The sequence below is a fragment of the Gopherus evgoodei genome, chromosome 10 (assembly GCF_007399415.2).
Source record: "Gopherus evgoodei ecotype Sinaloan lineage chromosome 10, rGopEvg1_v1.p, whole genome shotgun sequence".
In the NCBI taxonomy this organism is placed as follows: Eukaryota; Metazoa; Chordata; order Testudines; family Testudinidae; genus Gopherus; species Gopherus evgoodei.
In genome coordinates this window covers 30,178,156-30,197,305 of record NC_044331.1, presented here as the reverse complement: position 1 = coordinate 30,197,305, position 19,150 = coordinate 30,178,156, and the positions used below count along the sequence as shown (strand labels likewise).

General features: G+C 40.7%; 1 protein-coding gene across 6 annotated transcripts in view; it reads right to left on the bottom strand.

Annotated features, from left to right (window-relative positions):
* Nucleotides 1-19,150, bottom strand: part of TJP1 (tight junction protein 1) — a 316,033-nt gene that overhangs the window by 34,784 nt on the left and 262,099 nt on the right. For 4 of the 6 annotated variants that reach the window (XM_030577350.1, XM_030577352.1, XM_030577351.1 and 1 more), the window contains 12 exons: nucleotides 16,291-16,399; nucleotides 15,290-15,509; nucleotides 14,242-14,426; nucleotides 14,023-14,118; nucleotides 12,991-13,073; nucleotides 7,773-7,983; nucleotides 6,568-6,668; nucleotides 4,073-4,426; nucleotides 3,393-3,644; nucleotides 1,887-2,786; nucleotides 1,479-1,573; nucleotides 604-828 (listed from right to left, as the gene is read on the bottom strand). In XM_030577350.1, the coding sequence (XP_030433210.1) occupies nucleotides 604-828; nucleotides 1,479-1,573; nucleotides 1,887-2,786; nucleotides 3,393-3,644; nucleotides 4,073-4,426; nucleotides 6,568-6,668; nucleotides 7,773-7,983; nucleotides 12,991-13,073; nucleotides 14,023-14,118; nucleotides 14,242-14,426; nucleotides 15,290-15,509; nucleotides 16,291-16,399 (2,831 nt within the window). The remainder of the gene's footprint in view (nucleotides 1-603; nucleotides 829-1,478; nucleotides 1,574-1,886; nucleotides 2,787-3,392; nucleotides 3,645-4,072; nucleotides 4,427-6,567; nucleotides 6,669-7,772; nucleotides 7,984-12,990; nucleotides 13,074-14,022; nucleotides 14,119-14,241; nucleotides 14,427-15,289; nucleotides 15,510-16,290; nucleotides 16,400-19,150) is intronic. The other 2 variants (XM_030577353.1, XM_030577356.1) reach the window with 1 other exon arrangement.

Genomic DNA, 19,150 nt, shown 5'->3' with positions numbered 1-19,150 from the left:
TCAGAGAGGTGAAGTGTCAGAGTTAGGAATAGAATCCAGGTGCCCCGACAGTCCACTACTCCAGACACTGGTGCTCACAATAAGGTAAAAGGATAGAACAAATGACAAGGAACCAGACAGATCCTAAAATACTGAAAGAGCACGGGAAAGCCTATTGACTACCTAGTGGTGATGTTCTCAATTAAAAAACAAACAAAGAGAGCAAGTAGTAAAAATGTGCACACACACATGCGCATGCACACATATGCACACTATGTGAGCTAAATTTGTGTCAGAGCTTTCACACAGTTTCTGTATAAATGTTCCAAATCAAAGAAGTGGTCCAATACAGGAAAAAGATGTTTCCATCTACAGAGAAAGACGTTTAGTATCAACATCACATCCAGAAAGTGTAATGAAAGTTTTTCAGACTAACTTCATACAAATAAATTCTCTTGACAATAAAATTGTCTGTTACACAAAAGCTATGCTTTTTCATCAGGTACTTTGGACATCCATCTTGGTGGTTACAGAAATTCATACATAGTAAGTTCAGTTTTACTCCTAAATTCCACCTCACTTTAAAAACAAATGAATAAGACAAGATAAGATGAAAGATCTTACTTAGAATAGTTAGTGAAGTTCAGTTGATTCTGAGAATGTACTGGTTTAGCAGGCTCAGGGTGGTGGCTGGCTGGAACCTGTGTAGAGGGCTTATTTTCAAAACTTCTGCGATCAAAGTAGGAAAGCTGCTTTCGATAGTACTCTTCATCTTCCTCAGGATCATAGTGATTTGAACGTACTATGTCTTCAGATGGCTTCACTTGAGGTCTCTGTGGTTCTGGAGCCCTAAATGGCAATGATGATGATAATAAACAACACTTTGGTGGTTTTTAGTAGTAGTTTGTATTTTAATTAGAGTTCCACATCCCAAATGCTTCTTTGTAATCTAGCTAACCACAATACAATTTAAAAGTAACTCTCATACAACTATGTAGAAATATATTAAAACTGCTTCTCAAATAAATAGAATTGCATTTAGCTGGCAAGATACAGAGCTTACATATGACTCAACAGTGGACTGAGAGCAAAACCTTTCAGCCTTTAACATATACTGTATTGAGGTTAGTTAGCTACGGAGGTTGTATCACAACAGTAAAAATCCCTTAAAACCTTTCCTTCGACTTTACCCATTTCAAAATTATCTAGATTAAATATTAAAAAGGTCTCCAACTTGCTGCTGTCTTTTCTTATGCCATAATTATTTATTTCTTAAAAAGATCTCAGGAAAGGGCACAGTGAAGTTCACTCAATCTTGCATCAGAGCATCCTTTAAGAAAAGTGTCTTGGTGGCCTCTATTACAGATGTACATGTCACAGTGATATAACATTTCTACTGTAATTTTAAATACCCAAGCAGAAATATCTTACCATTGAAACATCTCCTCTTTTACTATTAGATTACATATTTGTGTGTTAATGAGAAATGGTACATTTACCTGTAAATTGTTTTGTCGTGTTCATACTGATTTTGAGAGGTTGGTTTGGAACCACTCACTGTGACAATGGCAGGTTTAGGTGCTAGTTCTGGAGGCTGTAAAAAAAATCCAACATATAGCTTTACTTCATGACATTCCTATATTTAGAAAGTATCCATGGTATTCGTTTAAAAGAAAACCATGTGATTCAAAGTATCAAAATCTGAAGAAAGGGTGCATTTGGGGTAGCAAATTCCCCTTAATAAAACCTTCCACTTTCTATTTTTAACATACAGTATACTGAAGTTACATAGCTAAGAAGGTAGTACAACAAAGAAAGAACTCCCTCTCTTTATATATAGAAAGACTTACTGTTTCTGGTACAACCTCGTTTGGTACTTAACTTCAGTATATGCATTAATTATTTACCTTGACAGCTGATGTATCATTAGGGTCTTTGATTTTTTCCACTGATGCTGATCTTTTGTTTTCAAACATCTTAACTCTAGTTAGCACTGATTGTGGTTTCATGGCTGGATCTTCTTCTTCCTCTGTTAGAGTTGGTGGTGTAGGCAGTGGTTTACTGTTGGAAGGCAGTACTTCTGGTTTGGTTTGTGATGAGGGTGGGGGAGGAGGAGGAGGCACACCTGCAGTGCTATGAGAAGGCTCATACTGTCCTGCTTTAGCATTAAATCCTTGTGGAGGACCTTGTTCATAGCCTCTCATATGTGGATCGAAGTACTGCTTAGCTTCAGGAGACTTAGATATTGCTGAAGGGTATGTCTCAGCTTCTGATTTATATCTACTGTGAATATCATATCCAGGAGTGGGCTGTTCTTCATATCGCAGTTGTGGTAGACTGAAGTTTTTAGGTGCATGTTCATAGCGAGGCCTACTGTCATAAACCATTGGAGGTGGTTCTTCAAAGCGAGGTTGTGCTGGGTAGTAGCTGCGTTCTGTGCTCTCTTCTACATTTTGTCTGGGGTTAAAGTCCCTAGGAGGTTGGTTATCGTAAGGTGGTCTTGACTGGTAGGGCTGTTTTTCATCATAATATGCCCAGTGGTCCTCATAGGGAGGTACATGGTCATCATAATGCAGATGAGGGTCATAACCATGGGAAAACTGATCTACATAGTTCGTAGACTCATACCTATATGTTGACGGCTCATACTCTCTACTGGGTTGTTTCTCTGCATACTGAACCTGGGATTCGTAGATCAGATTTGTCTCTTTCTCCTGTCTCTGTACTGGATGATTAACTGCTGGTTGTTTCAAGACGTAGTTCTGTCTTGGTGCCGCCTCATTAATGTATGGATCCTTTTTGTATACCTGTAGAAAGAGAAAGTCTCATGTGTAACATGAAAAAAGTGATTGCGCCTATGTTTATTTAAAGTGCTACACTGCAAGCAGAATTAGATAAAATTAGTTTAGGGGTTTATTTAAATTACAGGGAAAAGCAGTCTTTTTTTAAGAATGGAAATTAACTTTAATGTTTGAAAAAATTCACATTCATATTCAGTGTACCCTGATCTACTCATTTTATAAATTATCTGTTTCCATTTAGTAAATTGGAATCCATAAGGTGTGAGACAAGTTTAGCATCATTTTGAGGACAACACAGGTTTTTGACAAAGGCTCATTAATGAACAGCATAGGACGTTGACAATTTAAATCAAATATGCAAACAAAAAAAAAATCAGACAATGCAAATTTCATTTAAAATTTCTTGTTTTCTAGAAAAAATAGAAGAGGATGTACCGTTTGAAGCCATGCAAACAAAAAACAGGATGATTCTTAGAAATCTAGATGCACAGTTGTATAGTTCATGAACCCTCAGAAAAATCAAAAGGAATTCTCCAATAAGGAGCAAAAAACCCAGTCATGTGCTAGCTTGATGTATAGCAGCAAATTAGTGCAATGATGCAGCACAGGTACCTTTGTTGGATCTATATGCGGTGATAAGGATGATGGCTCTTGATCTCTTAGCATTATGTGAACTCCCTCAGTGCTTGGTGTTCTTAAGGGGCCAGCTTGTAGTTGAAAAGAGTTGTAAGGAGCTGAGGTGGGCTCCTCCAGTCTGACATTAGTTAAGTTTACATTAGGATTAACAGCAGAAGGTGATGAGGTTGCAGGGTTTGTTTCAGGCGACGGGGAAAGGTAAGGGCCTGCAGGTGAGGCTTCTGCTTTCTGTGAAGTGTTCAAAATATTTTAAATATAGTGCTCCTGTATAATGCTATGACTTTCCAGTCTATATTAAAAATAATACTAAATGTTTCGATCAAACACATCTACTACATGTATAGTTGTTTAAAGAGCACTGATAGAAAGTATCAGGCACTAGCACTTTTCAGCAGTTTTAGAAAATCATATCACTTTTTACAAAATGAAGCAGATATCTAAATATAAAGTAGACTGGAACATCAGGTATTTTCATATCAAAATAAACCACAGCCCCTTTATAAGAAAAAAACCCCAAATTCTCTAACCCATTCTGGCATTATTACTGGCAGCTTCTGTGGTGCACTCACAATATTGTCAAGGACTGTATACAAAAGTCCCTGCTCCTTACACTCTAAGCAGAATACCTCCTATCAAAGCGTAAAGTTGCTGCTTACCAGTTGAGAGGCAGCTGTTTTAAATCCTGGAGAATCTATTCTATGATTTGGCTGGGTCTGAGCTTGCGATGCATAAGGAGGATATGTTTGACTTTCATGATGCATTCCAGAGGAATCCTCTCTTACAGGTTCAGAGGACCGTGTAATAGCAGATTCAGGAGGAGTCCCAACTTCATCATTGAGCGTTTCATCAAGTTCTTGATCAGTGTAGGCACCCCCTTCTGTATCTGTGTCATCATAATCTGAAGTGTGTCTACTGTCTGTGCTGTACATGGAATATTCACTACCTGGAGCTGACAGGTAGGAAAGGCGATCATCGTGTAAGTCGAGGTCATCACTTGTAGCACCATCTGCCTGTGTCAAACAAAATTAAATTAAGATCTTTAATAATTTTCAAAGGATGCCCTTCACCTTTCATAGGAAACTGGGAAGGATACTTTCTTGTGGAGAACTAAAAATCCATGTAAATTCAACACACTGTATGTATCTGCTTCCAATGTGTGATGGGCAGTTAAAAAGCCTGGTTCTTTAAAGCGATTAAGGGTTTGATTTCCAGATGTGCTGAACAAATTCAATAGGAGCTATAGGTGCTCAACAACTCTGAACACTTCTGTAAAATCAAGCCCTTATTGTTGGAGGATATCATATAAACTGCTCTGAGGGTAGGAGTCTGCAGTTTTCCTATCTCCATTGCTCCTCTATTTCAATAACTGCTGGCTTTCCAGCTGCTACACACAGTCACTTCCATTCTGGTTGATCCCATGGGACTGGGGGCAGGGAAAGGGGCAGCATATAGAGAGAATCAGAGCTTCTCTTCCTTCCCCCGCCCACTCCAGCAATGGCGCTGTGGGATAAGTGGCATTAGCCATTGCATGCAGCTGGAATTGCTGTGCTCCCGTTGCCCCTACCTCCATCTCATATGCCTGCTCAAAGGGAGCCTTCCCCACAGGTTAGGAACTGTTCTCTGAGGGTATGTCTACACTGCAATTAGACACGTGTCTGAGTCAGCTGGCATATGCCAGTCACAGGTGTCTAACTGCAATGCAGACATACCCTTAAAGCAGGAGTGGGCAAACTACAACCCACAGGCACGATCTGGCATCTCAGGGCTTTGGATCTGGCCCACGGGATTGCCCATGCCGCTCCCAGAAGCCGCAGGCACCATGTCCCTGCGGCCCCTGGGAAAGGGCAGAGGGCTCCGTGCACTGGCCTCGCCTGCAGGCACTGCCCCTTGCAGCTCCAATTGGCCGGGAACAGGGAATTGCAGCCAATGGGCGCTTCGGAGGAGGTACCCGCAGATGAGAACAGTGCGCGGAGCCCTCTACCCTCCCCCAGGGGCTGCAGGAATGTGCTGCTGGCCACTTCCTGGAGCAGTGTGGGGCCAGGGAGCCTGCCTTAGCCCTGCTGTGACTTGCCACCATCCCAGAGCTGCTCCAGGCAAGTGGTGCAGGGCCAGAGCCCGCACCCTGAAACCCCTGACGCACCCCTCCTGCACACCAACCCACTGCCCTGAGCCCCCTCCCGTACCCTGAACCTTCCTGAACCCCAACCCCCTACCCCACATTAATGGCCCTGCATGCAATTTCCCCACCCAGATGTGGCCCTTGAGCCAAAAAGTTTGCCCACCCTTGCCTCAGAGTATCACCACCACCATATCAGCAGAGATTAAGAGTAATTCCCACTTGGCAACTGTTTAGTGGCCTACCCAAAATGAGTCAATCATTTCTATTCAGTTCGTCAGGCCTTTCTGATGTTGGCACCCTTCTTGATAAAAAAAATGACCAATGATTGAGTGTACATGATAACATAACTATCTTCTCCTACTAAGCAACAGGGTTGGGGTATTTTAGCGCAGGCAGTGTGGGGAAGCTTACAATGCAATTGCCTGTGCTGTATGTGTTAAGGCCACAAGGGACTATCAAGCTCTAATCTGACCTCCTTTATAAACAAAGACCATAGAATATCTCCCATTAAGTCCTGCATTTAGCCCATGATTTCTGGTTAAGCTAGCGTATATCTTTTACAAAGTCACTAATCCTGACACACGTCAAATGACAGATAATCCACCACACCTCTTTGTAAGTGATTTCCATGGGCAAATAACTAAGTTTTTTGTCCTCGTTACCAAGGTTAAGTCTCTACTTTTATCTTAGTAGAAATCAGTGTAGAGCAGTTCACAGTTGTCAACTGAGTCAGTTGATTCCTTTAGACCTGGAAGTGATAGGCAGAACTATAAAAAAGTTTTTTTTCATTCCAGGAGAAAACCCAATTGTCTTGAAAGCACAACTGAGAGGAACGGAAGAGAGATGTACAGATACAGTGGTGACCACTAAGAGCAGCAATATCACCAGGATTGTTTTTAAGCCACAAAGATACTTTATAACAATCTTATTATGATCATGAAAAAGGGAAAGGAAAGACTGCTCACTATTTTACTGTACAAGAAGAGTAATGGTTTTATCATTCGTACTCGAAGGGAAAGTGACATTCCTTACCTTTCCTTCTGAAACCCACACCAACTGGTTCTGTTGCTGCTGAACTGCTTCCTTTAGTGCTCCATACCAGCCATCATTCATTGAATTCAAGTTGATAGTAGCTAAAAATAAAATGGGATTAATGACTTCTTATATAACATTTCTTTTTTAGTTGGAGAAAGTTCTGGACCACTATTACCAAATGTAATGTGAATTGTGAGTTTAAATAACTCTTAGGGTACTTTGTATACACACATTTATTTATGTCTCCCTTTTATACAAAGTAGTTTTGGGCATTTTATCAGTTAACAATGAGAGCTGAGTTCAAGCACAATTCTACTCTAAAAGAAACTATTAATGTGGCATCTTTTTCCTTAAAATACTTTCCTCTTGTGTTTAATTCAGAGTCCTATCTGTTTCCTTTAGACTTCCTAAATTGTTTCTGCTGATTTTTACTCCTGTTGGCTTTGCCAAGCCAACACAGCTAAGAGAAAGTGAGGTGGCTTAGATTCCTACCCGTGCTTCAGCAGGACAGATCTTTACTAAATTCCACCTATCTATCTGAGACTACACAAATACAGCAGATGTAATCTGGTCTACAAAAGTATTACTGGTGATGACATACAAGGAAGAAAGCGTCTAGTTTGACAGCTTTATTAATTGCCAGCCCTGTAAGCAAAAATCAACTTTTTTTTTTAATTAGCGAAACTGATCATATTTGATTCAGGAATCAAATATAGAAAACTGCAGCACCCTATGATGTCATTTTTACAGTCACTTTCAAAGCAGAACCACATGTTAAGCCATCACAGCTCTCCCACTGTTAATACCACTCTTTGCTGCTATGGGGCAACAGATAAGTCTGAAAGTGAATCAGGACCAGAGCGCAAGGAGGAAGGCCAGTCATGGATACAGTGGGAATTAGTCACAGTGAGAACAGCATGTGATACCCAAAAAAGGGAAAGAGTTTGGGAAGGGTCCAAAACGTACCATAGGTCATGAAGGGATCTTTGTCTGCTACCCCCCCTTCAAGAAGAGAGGCAGGAAGAAAGTAGAAATACAAGAAGAGAAGAAAAGAACCACACAAACTCAGTTACCTAGGAATGCAAAACTAAAAATCATATTCATACTATACAAGAGATGCTGTTCAAACCTATGTTGGATATATTACCCCGCCCCAATTTAAGTTGGGCTTGGTTCATAAACATTTCCTGCTGTTTACTTACTTGTGAAGAGATGATGATTATTTTTCCGTAACTTGTGAGCTCTTTCATACAATTTTCTGGCACTTTTCCGTGATTCTGGACACAGTCTCATTCTCATGGTTTTTACACCCTGCTTGGAATCAGGGTTCAGGAACACCACAATGGGATACCATTGTGCATAATTCAGACGATCCACAGCATTTGGAGTGACATCTAATAATGCATGTTTGTCCTGCAGAGAATAGTACATATGCAAGTAAAGTTTTCAAGCGCTCTCTCTCTAGATAATGCATTTTTAGTGTCTTCTACAGGTTTGTTTTCTATTTACCCTATAGCATTTATGCACTGATAACTAACTTACTAACCTTTTCCATCCTGAAAATGGGAAAACATATGGGAATTCCCAATACAGCCAGGCTGCCCATGCAATCAGTCCCATCAATATCAGTACTACTTAAAATTGGTATGCCTAAACATGAATTGTTATAACATGTAATATATTTAACCCTTATAAATCAGGCACTTTTCCGAGGTAAAGGGTGAGTCATAAAAGGGCATTGTACCAGAAAAAGTCTGTGGTTACTAGGAAGAAAGGCCAGGTCCAGATTCCTAGGCAGAGCTAGTTTTCATGTCTCTTCAACTCTCCTTCCAAGAAATCCCTGCCACAAAGCCAAACTCAGGAACATGCAATTAGTGCAATAGCATGTAGTGTTTCCAGTTTGTGATGTTCCTTCAGTGGCTCACATTTTTTCACCGGAGGGGGCAATAAACAATTTTTTTTTTAAAATAAGACGAAAGAAGAGGAAAGGGATGGGAGTCACATGGGGTAAGCTAGTATTAGACATCTCCAGGAATCTAAGTGAGGGAGTATGGCATCAGCTTCTTCAATTAAGTAATCTGTCACTTGCTTAAAAAAATGCATATGAGCACCACAGCTGCAAGTCCCACCCTTCTTCATGTGAAGAAAGTATAAGAGAGTAAGCAGCTTAGAACAGCAGTAATGGAATAGTAGAGACTTCTTGAAACAGAGCCTACAAGCACGTCCAGATTGAAGAATCTAATGACCAGGAGCGGGGGGAGGGATCAAGTTTTCAAGTGAGAGTCTGCATTATATTCCACAAGTGGTTATCACATGTCTAGTCTACATGCATTGGATAACTTTTTAGTTAGCAGTACCTGGAGGGGTGGCACATCCACCGTTCGCTTCCTCACATGTATGACCAAAGTATAAAGAGCAGAGTGGACCAGTACTGCCTGTGATTCCACGTGGTGAAGCACAAGTCCCTGAGTTTAAAGCACTGCCCCCTCCTGGGAGACCATCCTACATCTCAATACCCATGCAAGTGGCACGTTCTGGACTGGTGAGAGATCCTTTTTGAAACAGATCCAGCATTTAAGGGACTAGTGCTTGAGGACCTTCTTGTTGGGAGCAGTCTGTACACCCACACTTTGTTCCTGGGCCCCCAACATCCAAACCTTTTGGGGACCAGAGATCCTCAAGGTTTGCACCAGACACACCATCAAAACAAACTGAGATGCTCTCCCCAAAGTGGCCTTGATGCCAAGGGAGAGTCAGGTCCAGCCAGACACTGAGCAGAAGAGGTGCAGAATGTCTTCCCTAAGCTCTGACTCTAAGCCTCACAAAATGACATAGCTGTCAGATATCAAAGGTACATCAAAATTGAGGAAAAACTCCCTAAGCACTGCAGAAAGCACCAGTCAGTATTACCCAGATGTGCCATAGGTCTCACCTAGCATGAGCCATGCTGGGAATGGGGAGCATAGCCTCAAATGGGACCTGACCCAAGACTCCAAGAATACTGGTACAGTGACCATTCATACCAGCCCCCATGACCTCCCACACTATACAATGTTAATTTATAGGGTATGTGGGCCCTATAAGCACTCCCAGTTTGCCAAGGACCCAGCTTCCCTTGAGCAGTGTTTCTCAACCAGGGATACAGGTACCCGGGGCGATGTGTAGAGGTCTTCCAGAGTTGCACACTGATGAAGTTGTCAATCTGCCATAGTTCTTCCTGAAGACTCATGCAAGGAAGGCAAGCAGAGGCTGCATAAAAATTGGATTGAAGAAAGGCCTTTCTGTTCTACTTATGCTAGGCCCTTCAGAAAATCCCTCTATCTCTTGGTGGTTTATGGGGGGAGAGGGCTAGGGGACAAGCAGTGTTCACTCAGAATATTCCAGTTGGATAATCCAGTTCATGTTTAGACTGGCAGGGGCTCCTCTCCTTCGCGGAGTACTAGCACACCTTACCAGGGCACAAACTACATCAGTGGCCTCTTTGGCAGGCATATCCCTCAGAGATATCTATAGGCTGGCAACTTGGTCTTCTGTGCACACATTCATGAAACATTATGCATGAGTGCAAGCAAACAGGGATGATACTGTTTGGCAGGACTGTGCTGCAGTCTCTGTGGGAAGGCCTACTGTTTGGGAGTTACCAGCAGCAGAATATGATATGGACAATCACCAAGAAGAAAAGGAGATTACTTACCTGTGCAGTAACAGATGATCTTTGAGATATATAGTTCATATACACATATCCCATGTATATGGGCTACACATCTCAATGCAAAAAGGCTGTGTAATAACTGTAATCCTTCAAGATGCATTCCCCCTCCCACCACCAATGGGCACTTCACTTCACGTGAACATGCACCCCACATGACTTTGATAAGAGATTTTCATTAGTAATGTCCGTTTGGCCCACACATGCACTGCTGATATTCTCAAGCCCTGCAACAAGACAAACTGTCCTCAGTTCCTTCTCCACTAAGTCTCAGAAGGAGCTCTGAAGCTGAGGGGAAGGAGGACAGGTAGAGGAACACCCATAGGGGACACACATCTCTAAGAACCATAGTTGCTGCACACAGCGAGTAACCTCTTTTTCTTTGAGTAGTGTCCCTACAGATGCCCCACGTCTGATGACTCCCAAGCAATACTCCCATAAAGAGGATGGAGCTCTGGAATTTGAGTCTAGAACTGAGGAAAGAACTGCATTGCCAACAGCCACATCACATCTAGAGGCATTAACTATAGCCTAATGCCTGGAGAAGGTATGTACTGAGGACCATGCAAATCTCAGATACTGGGACATTTTTAAGTGAAGTCATAGATGTAGACTGGGACCTTGTAGAATGAATTGACATATCAGAAGGAGGTAGAATGCTGGAAGCACTGCAACATACAATAATACATCCTGGAATCCATTTTGACAGTAGTTGGATGGAAAGAAACTGGGAATGGATCCTACGGTTACGTAACGTTCTGAAGTGCAGAGTAGAGTTGTGGTATTGAGTGACATGCTTGTACCTCCAGGACAGTACCAAGAGTTTCAAGTGCTTTACAGAAGGTGCTGATGTAGCCGGAGGCTTAGTTTTATACAGCACCAAAGAACCTGAGACGGGTACTGGGAGAAGGGTTAAGTCTGACCCTGATCATCTGTTTGCGCTCTGGCCATCTCCACCAGATGGTATTGGGGCTTTCTTGGAGCCAGGCTTAGCCTTAGAGGTATGGGATTTTCCTGCCTCACTAGTATCAGAGGAGCCCTTTTCCTTTGGCCAAAAGGTCAAAGTCCCAGACTGTTGACCAGCTCAGATAGTTTTCAAGTAGACTCCTTAAGAGGAGAGCTAGACCTCCTCTTCTTGAGATCTTTAGAGGAGGTCTTCGAGGCAGTCTCTCTTCCAGGAGAGTGCTGTACTGAGGTTGATGAGATGCTAGATATCCCCATAGACTGATGTGCAGGGGGGTTCTCCTGACCAGGCACCGAAGCAGGATAAAAGGAGCACTCCATCATTAACAGTTGCAGCTTGATTTCCCAGTTCTTTCAAGCCCTGGATTTGAGGGCTAAACAGAAGTTACACTTCTATAGGACATGAGACTCTCCTAGGCAGCAAACACATTTAAAAAGAGCGTCTGTCGCCCACCATGATGGCCTCTAAACGTGTGGCAACATTTAAACCCCAGTGAACTGGGCATGCTCATCGCACGGAGGACCTCCCAGGAGAAAATATAAATCTTCTAAATAATCAGTTTAACTAACTATAAACTAACTTACTAACTAAAACTAAAATCAACTAAGTTAGACCAAAGTCAGCAAGTAGCCAAGGCACGTACCATGAGGACGTGCTAAGCTGTGTCTCAAGCCAAGGCGGTTGAGAAGGAACTGAGGGCTGTTTGCTTGTGCAGCTTGATACAGTCTTGGTCTGTAGGGCACGAGGACATGAGCAGCACATGTGTAGGCCAAATGGACACTACTAATGAAAATCTATCAAAAGGTGCATGAGGCAAACCTTGAAGTACATCCCTTACTCAGGTAAGTAATTTATGGCTTTAAAATTTGTTATTGGAACATCTTTGAATTGCCATGCCACTACGAGATAATAGTAATTGGAGCAGAGACTGGAACTTGGATGTCCCCCGTGAGTACCTTAACCACTAAGGTACACACTCACTCTCATACTCTCTCTCTGGGCAAATAAATATTCAAGTGTTTTATACTAAGTGGAACAGCTTCAACAGGAGAGACTGAAAGACACCTTTTGACTCAAGCAAGGCAGAATCTTTTTAGGTAAAACCTTTTTTCACTGAAGATGAAACAAAACACTTTAGCAAATTTGTGTCCATTTCAGCAAATTGTTTGTCAAAATGAAAAGAAATCATTCAGAAATGTCTAAACAAAAGTTTTCAACATTATCAAAACATCAGTGTTTTTGGAGCTAGAGTCACCGGGGATTTATGCACTAATCACAGAGGAAGTTGGTTGAGATGCCCTTTTATGCCCAATAGCCCAGGGGGTATCCTAGGTTAAAATCCCTGCTCTGGAGCAGGTACTTGAATCCAGGCCTCTTTTCTCCCAGGTGAGTGCCTAACCATTAGGTTATTGGCTAGTCTGCAATGGGCGCTCAGAGAAGTGTTGGATCAACTTTTAAAAGCTTCTACACAGAGAAAGTTGTTTCATTCAACATTTATATCAGTTACACAATGACAGTAAAAGAGTACATAATTTACTACAGGGCCTGGAGATAAAGTATGTACATTTTTTGTTTTTGAAATCTGATTTATACTTTGTTGTTTATGCTATTGTATGTAAAAACCCCAGCATTTATTAGGTTTATTCATATGATTGGTCATTCGATTAATCAACACTCCAGTTCTCTCTCATTTGTTTTCAGAATCAACTACACATTTAATGAAACAAAGCATATTTTTACCACTTACTCTGTCAATTATCTGTTTTATTGTATGAAGACGAATAATGCCAGAACTACGTTGGTCAGTACCAGCATCTCTTGGTTCACTTTCTGTTCAAGAAAACACAGTTAAAAGTCATGATTTCTTAGCCACCTACTGGTCAATTACACAACCCTCTCTATGCCCCCATTATAATAAAATGGGCCATCTCCTTTTTCTAGCTCACAATACTGATTCAGACCTTATACAAAAGTTACAATGCTGAAGATACATTTTTTACTTAAAAATAATCCAAGAATTAAACTATTAGGTTTAGTTATAAAATCCTAAGAATTTGTTAGGTATTTACTAGGACAGGGGTAGGCAACCTATGGCACGCGTGCCCAAGGCGGCACGAGAGCTGATTTTCAGTGGCACTCACACTGCCCGAGTCCTGGCCACCGGTCCTGGGGGCTCTGCATTTTAATTTAATTTTAAATGAAGCGTCTTAAACATTTTAAAAACCTTATTTACTTTACATACAACAATAGTTTAGTTATATATTATAGACTTATAGAAAGAGATTTTCTAAAAACTTTTAAATGTATTACTGGCACGCGAAACCTTAAATTAGAGTGAATAAATGAAGACTCGGCACACCACTTCTGAAAGGCTGCCGACCCCTGTACTAGGAGCTTAATTCTGAAGGTTTTTTGCAAGATGCTGAATTAAAGAGGGGACTGGGGAGGGAGCCCTAAGGAAGCTCAGCATGTTACAGGATTGGGTCCTATGATAGCATTAATAATAATAAATTGAGTTTGCATTCACTCAATGCATGTAATGTTTCCTGAAGAGTCCTATAGCAAATCTGTATTACTTAACCTTTAAAGCATCTGTATCAATCATTAGTTAACTGTGACTGAATGTAAGCCTTTCAGAGTGTTTCCATAAATTGCTGACAATATAAAAGTGAAACTTTAAAACATTAATGGCTGCAGGAATAACGCAGCAAAGGCTAGCAAAACAGGTGATTATGCAATTATTTTATATTAAATCTGATAAGCAAAGAGAGACACTTACTTGCAACTTGATAAATATCTGGTTCTTCTCTTGCCAGTTTCTCTCGTGCAACATCAGCAATTGGCCCGAAGATAGTTACAGGCCTGAGAAAGCCAGCTGGAATAAGAAAAATCAAAGTAAATTGATTTAAATGTATTTTAGGATGCTATTTTTCCATCATGAAGATTAAAATGTTGAACTGAAACAGCAAATATTTTAACCTCTTTAAAAGGAAGTTACCTTCTCGAAGAACAACTCTTTCATATGCAGGAAACTTGGTCTGAACAGGTTGGGCAGAAAGATCTTCTCTGCTTTTTCTGAGATTTCTCTTTGAGCTACGTAGACCTCGGAACCTCCAAAAATCTGCACGATCTCCCCCCGCTGTCTTTGGAAGTGTGTACTGTACACTAGCTAGCTGTTCAGCTCTAGGTGGGGCAGAGATTCCAGGGGTCAAAAAAAATGACAGAAAACCCCAACTTCATCAACAAACAAATTAGCTTTTGAAATGACACTTGATTAACAAAGTTTAAACCTGTGAACACATTATAATGACAACAGGCTAAAGGATCACTGATCACCAAATGAGGGGTTCCCAGTGTTTTTCAGTAATCTTAAAGTGATTACCTTGCGGACCCCCTTCTCCTGCCACTGGTGATCAATTAACACAGCTGAGGCAACTACAGCACTTACAAAGTATGTACTTTTCAGAAAGTATTTATGTATTTGTAATTTTTTAGCGGAATACATGTTGTGTCTACTCTTGCTCTTCATTAATTTTAGGCCCTATCTAGACTAGGAAAAAAGATGACAGAATCCCCACTAGATTTTAATTTCACCAGATTAGCACATGCTGAAATACAATTGCTTTGTCTTGACTAGAGTTTTAGAAGGTGTTAATTGAAATCAGTTAGCTAATTCAATCTGACACACCTTTAAGGCCTTGTCTGCACTAAGATTTACTGCCCCATCCTTGTGTCTCTCTTGCCTGGAAACAGGGAGAGACAACTCCATGCAACTAGCCAATGGACTGTTCAAGGGCGACAGTCTGTGAACCTTTGTTCTAAACTAAACCCAAATGTCTATTTGGGTACTCAAACTGGATACGTCTAATTGCAAACTATTTGGAGGTTCTACAACTGTTTTTCTTCCAAAATGTTAAGAAAGGTATAAAATGTCTGTGTGACAAGGAGATTTTACTAAAAATAGCATTAAACAGACACAGAACTTGCACAAACTTGGGCCACAGATTTCACAAGCTACCTTGTAGTAAATAGTTTCAATATACTACCTGTTTTTATTGGGTATGATGCCTCTTTCCACCTCTTTGTGATTCTTGCCAATTCGAATAGCCAGCCAGGACCCAAGCTTGCCATTGTACAAAGTATCCACGACCCGGAAGACTTCACCTTTGTTGAAACTTAGCCCATAAGGAGATTCCTTTTCATATTCAAAATGAGTTCTGATATAGAAAGAATCTCCTACATCGGACTCAACAATGCGACGATAAACTGTAATAAAATTTACTTGAAGTTGAAGTACATTAAAGGATTCCTAATGCTCACAGCAGTTCTATAAAAAGACTGAGCAGAAATCTTGCCTATCCTTAGTTCTCCATTTTAACTGTGAGGTATTTTGGAAACCCATAAGACTAAAATTCCCACATATCAGCATGTGAAGTTCACATACAATCCATATCATGTTAGTGTGATGCATTCAGAAACAGTTGGTATCCTCCTTGAATTCACAGTACTTATATGAAAAAAAGATAAATAGTATAATGAGTTCAGAGCTGAGTTAGTGAATTTAGCATATCAAGCCATACTGACAGCACTGGAATCAGAGATCACCTACTACAGAACGAATGAACCATAAAGCATCGATAGTGCAAGTTTCCTCATTGTCCAGACACTGTTTTTCAGCCATTATTTAGACCTAGTCTACACACTTTTGTACTGATATAACTCTTTCAGTTAGAGTTGTGTGGTTTAAAAATTAAGAAAGAAAACAGTTATAGCAGTACAACCCCATTCACTTGGGAAAGGATTGAGACCACAGACTCATTTCAAAACAAGCTATTGGACTGTTGCCAGATAATTAATCTATCACTACTGTACAATCTCTACTGCATTTGAAATAGTGACCTAAAAATGAAAGGCTTCACTTTACCACCCTTCTTGAGTTGCCACTCCCCAGGGCAAACAGTTATCAAAGGTTAGCTATACTGTCTCTATCTGGTCTCAAAAAGCCTACCAAGCAGTTTCTGACCTTATATTTGAGGCAATTACTTACCATCCTTTTTCTTCTGTGCCAAAATTGTCACCTCTTCTCCTTTAGGGAGATCAAGCAGAAAAAGCACTGCTTCCTCTCTGATGATATTTGTGAAGTCTACATTATTTACCTGGCATGAATACAATAACGGTTTTGAATTACTTCAAGATGTAGTGAAACACATACACGCACTGTGAAAAATACATTGTGAAACATACATTTCACATAAATAATGCAGTTTTTAACAACGTATTAATGTTAGAGTGGTTTATCCTGTTAAATATAACTTAACTGCATGAACTTCAAGAAGCTTTTTGCATATATTTCTCAGAATAAGTGAAAAATATTGCTATTTAACAAAAATATGCAGTATCTACAGAGTACAAATTGAATAGACTTTTTTATTGAATACTTCTAGGTCACCCATCGTGGATGATCTAGAAGTACCAGAGATTTTAAAGGGCAATATATTTAGATTATTAGAGATGAAGGAGCTTCTTAGGATGTGTCTACATGGGGAGTTAAACCAAATTGATGTGACAGGTGTTTAAGATGCAATATGTAAGTCATGCTAATGGAAGGCATATAGGATGGCTATCTCCTCTTTCAATTTGCATTGCGTACACATGACTGTGGCTTGCCATGTACTAGCGTGTGACATTTTTAGAGGATATTCCATGGCCCTTTGCTTTGCTATTGAGCAGTCTGCATTCTGGAATTCTTCTGGCTGTGCATTGCAGGATGGATAAGGGAAGCCAGGCAGATTCCAATTTTTAGTGTTTTTTTTAATCTCATATCTCCATCATCTCCACACCAGGCTCCTCTCTGGACAGGATAGTGCCATTTCTGAATTGCTGGCAGCCAGCATGGTCGCAACAATGCTCTTCACCTCTATGCTGGCAACTGCAAACATAGGTAGGCTGCTTGTGCTTTATTTCAGCTCTAGTAGCCAGTTGAGTTTGGTTTTGGACTTTGACTTCGACTTCTGCACCAAGATGATGATATGGCAGCAGCAGGAGCTTAAGCATCAACAGAAGAAGCAGGATGAGGAAGAAGAGGGTGACATCCAGCAACTGCTACTACAGGAACTGTTCCTGGAGCAACTTTGCACCGCACAGCACTGTCTCTAGGCTCAGAATATGAGAAACAACTACTGGTGGGAAAGGTTTGTTCTGCAGATCTGGGATGACCAGTAGTGGCAAGAGAATTTCAGAATGGCTAAAACAACCTTTTTTGAGATGTGTGTTGAAGTAGTTCTGGAAGTGCAGGAGCAGCATGCTAACATGCGGTGCCCCATACCTGTCAAGAAGTGGGTCACCACTGCCATCTAGAAGCTAGAGAACCCCAAATGTGAGCAGTCCATAACCAATTCAGAGCAAGAAGATCGACTGTTGGAGCCACTGTCATGCAGATGTGTGATGCCATGGATAAAGTACTGTTTCACTGGGTTATAAAGCTTAATAATGCTCAGGAGATTTATGGCTTTGTATGCATGGGTTCCCAAACTGTACTGGGGCAACTGAGGAGACCTCTGTGCTTATTATTTCAGTTTCACCCACATCTCCCCTGACGAGGGCTTAGAATTTATAAACAGAAAGGGGTATTTCTCCATGGTGCCAAAAAGGCTGGTTGACATCCATTGTGTTGAGTGGTGAGGCTTGAAGCTATACAGAGCATTAGATGGCTCAAAAGGGCTGAGCTCAGTATCTTGTGCTATCTAGGAGGTAAAGAACAAGGCTAGGTCCTGGTTTGAAGCACTGCCTTGCCTGCTGTCCTGGCAGGAGAAGGAGAAGCAGCAGCAGCAGCAGCAAGTGCTGATTCCAAGCATTCTAGTTCTGTATTGCCTCCAGGAGTTTCCTCTGCATCCCCATCTTTCTCAACAGTGTCTTTTGCTGCGGTAACACTGTCCCTGGCCACAGCAAATTCCATTTCTTTATCACTCTCTGATCCAAAGTAAAATCTCCATCTCTCTATTTTCAGGGGTTTTATGAAGAGTCAACTTAATTCGGTTTAAGCCCCATATAGACAAACTCTTAGATTAGTTGTCCAAACTCGTTCCACATGATTTTCATTTACAGTTGCCCTTACTCCTTGCTATCTAATCTTTAAGGATATTTGAACATTTGAGTTCTGATTATCAACAATAGGTAGTCAATGATTAGCACATGCATGCTGTTAAACTTTAAAGAAACATGTTTTAATCAGTTCAATTTCAAAACTTTAAGTGTAGGTCTATCCCTTTTCCCCACTGAAGTCCATAAACAGCAGGTAAAGAGGTCCAAACATCTTGCTTTTGAAAATACACTGAAGGACAAAAGTCCTTGTAAAATTAAATGAGAAATAAAAATTCCATGTTTTAAACTTTATCATCAATAGAAAAGAATACGAAGAAATTACTTTTCTAGAAAACAACAACATGCCCTAGTGGCATTAAGAGAGTTTTACTCTCATGTGGGAAAAAAAACACAAGTTTACACAATTTACCATATATTCTGCAAATTATACATAAGGGGTTGGACCAGGTCTCTAATGGTATACTTTTAATAGCATATGTGATACCCAAGTTTTACTCTATTCACTAACTGAGCTAACTGTAGGGTAAATAAAGCACATTCTTCTCCTGTTGAAAAACGTGTGTTGGAAGCACTGCTCTGAAATAGGGGTGGGGATGATTGGGCAGTAGATTCCTGTGGACAATACTACTTATCTAGTTCTGCAAAGTGGCTAGAAATCTGTAAATGAAAGATGCTAAGTGCTACGTGCTGACTATTTGTATATATGATACAGATATTTATACACACTTTTTAGTTAACAGTTTAAAAGCCAATTAGTTAAACAATTATTTGTCCAATCTGAAACTAGAGAACTTGGGAGCCATAGT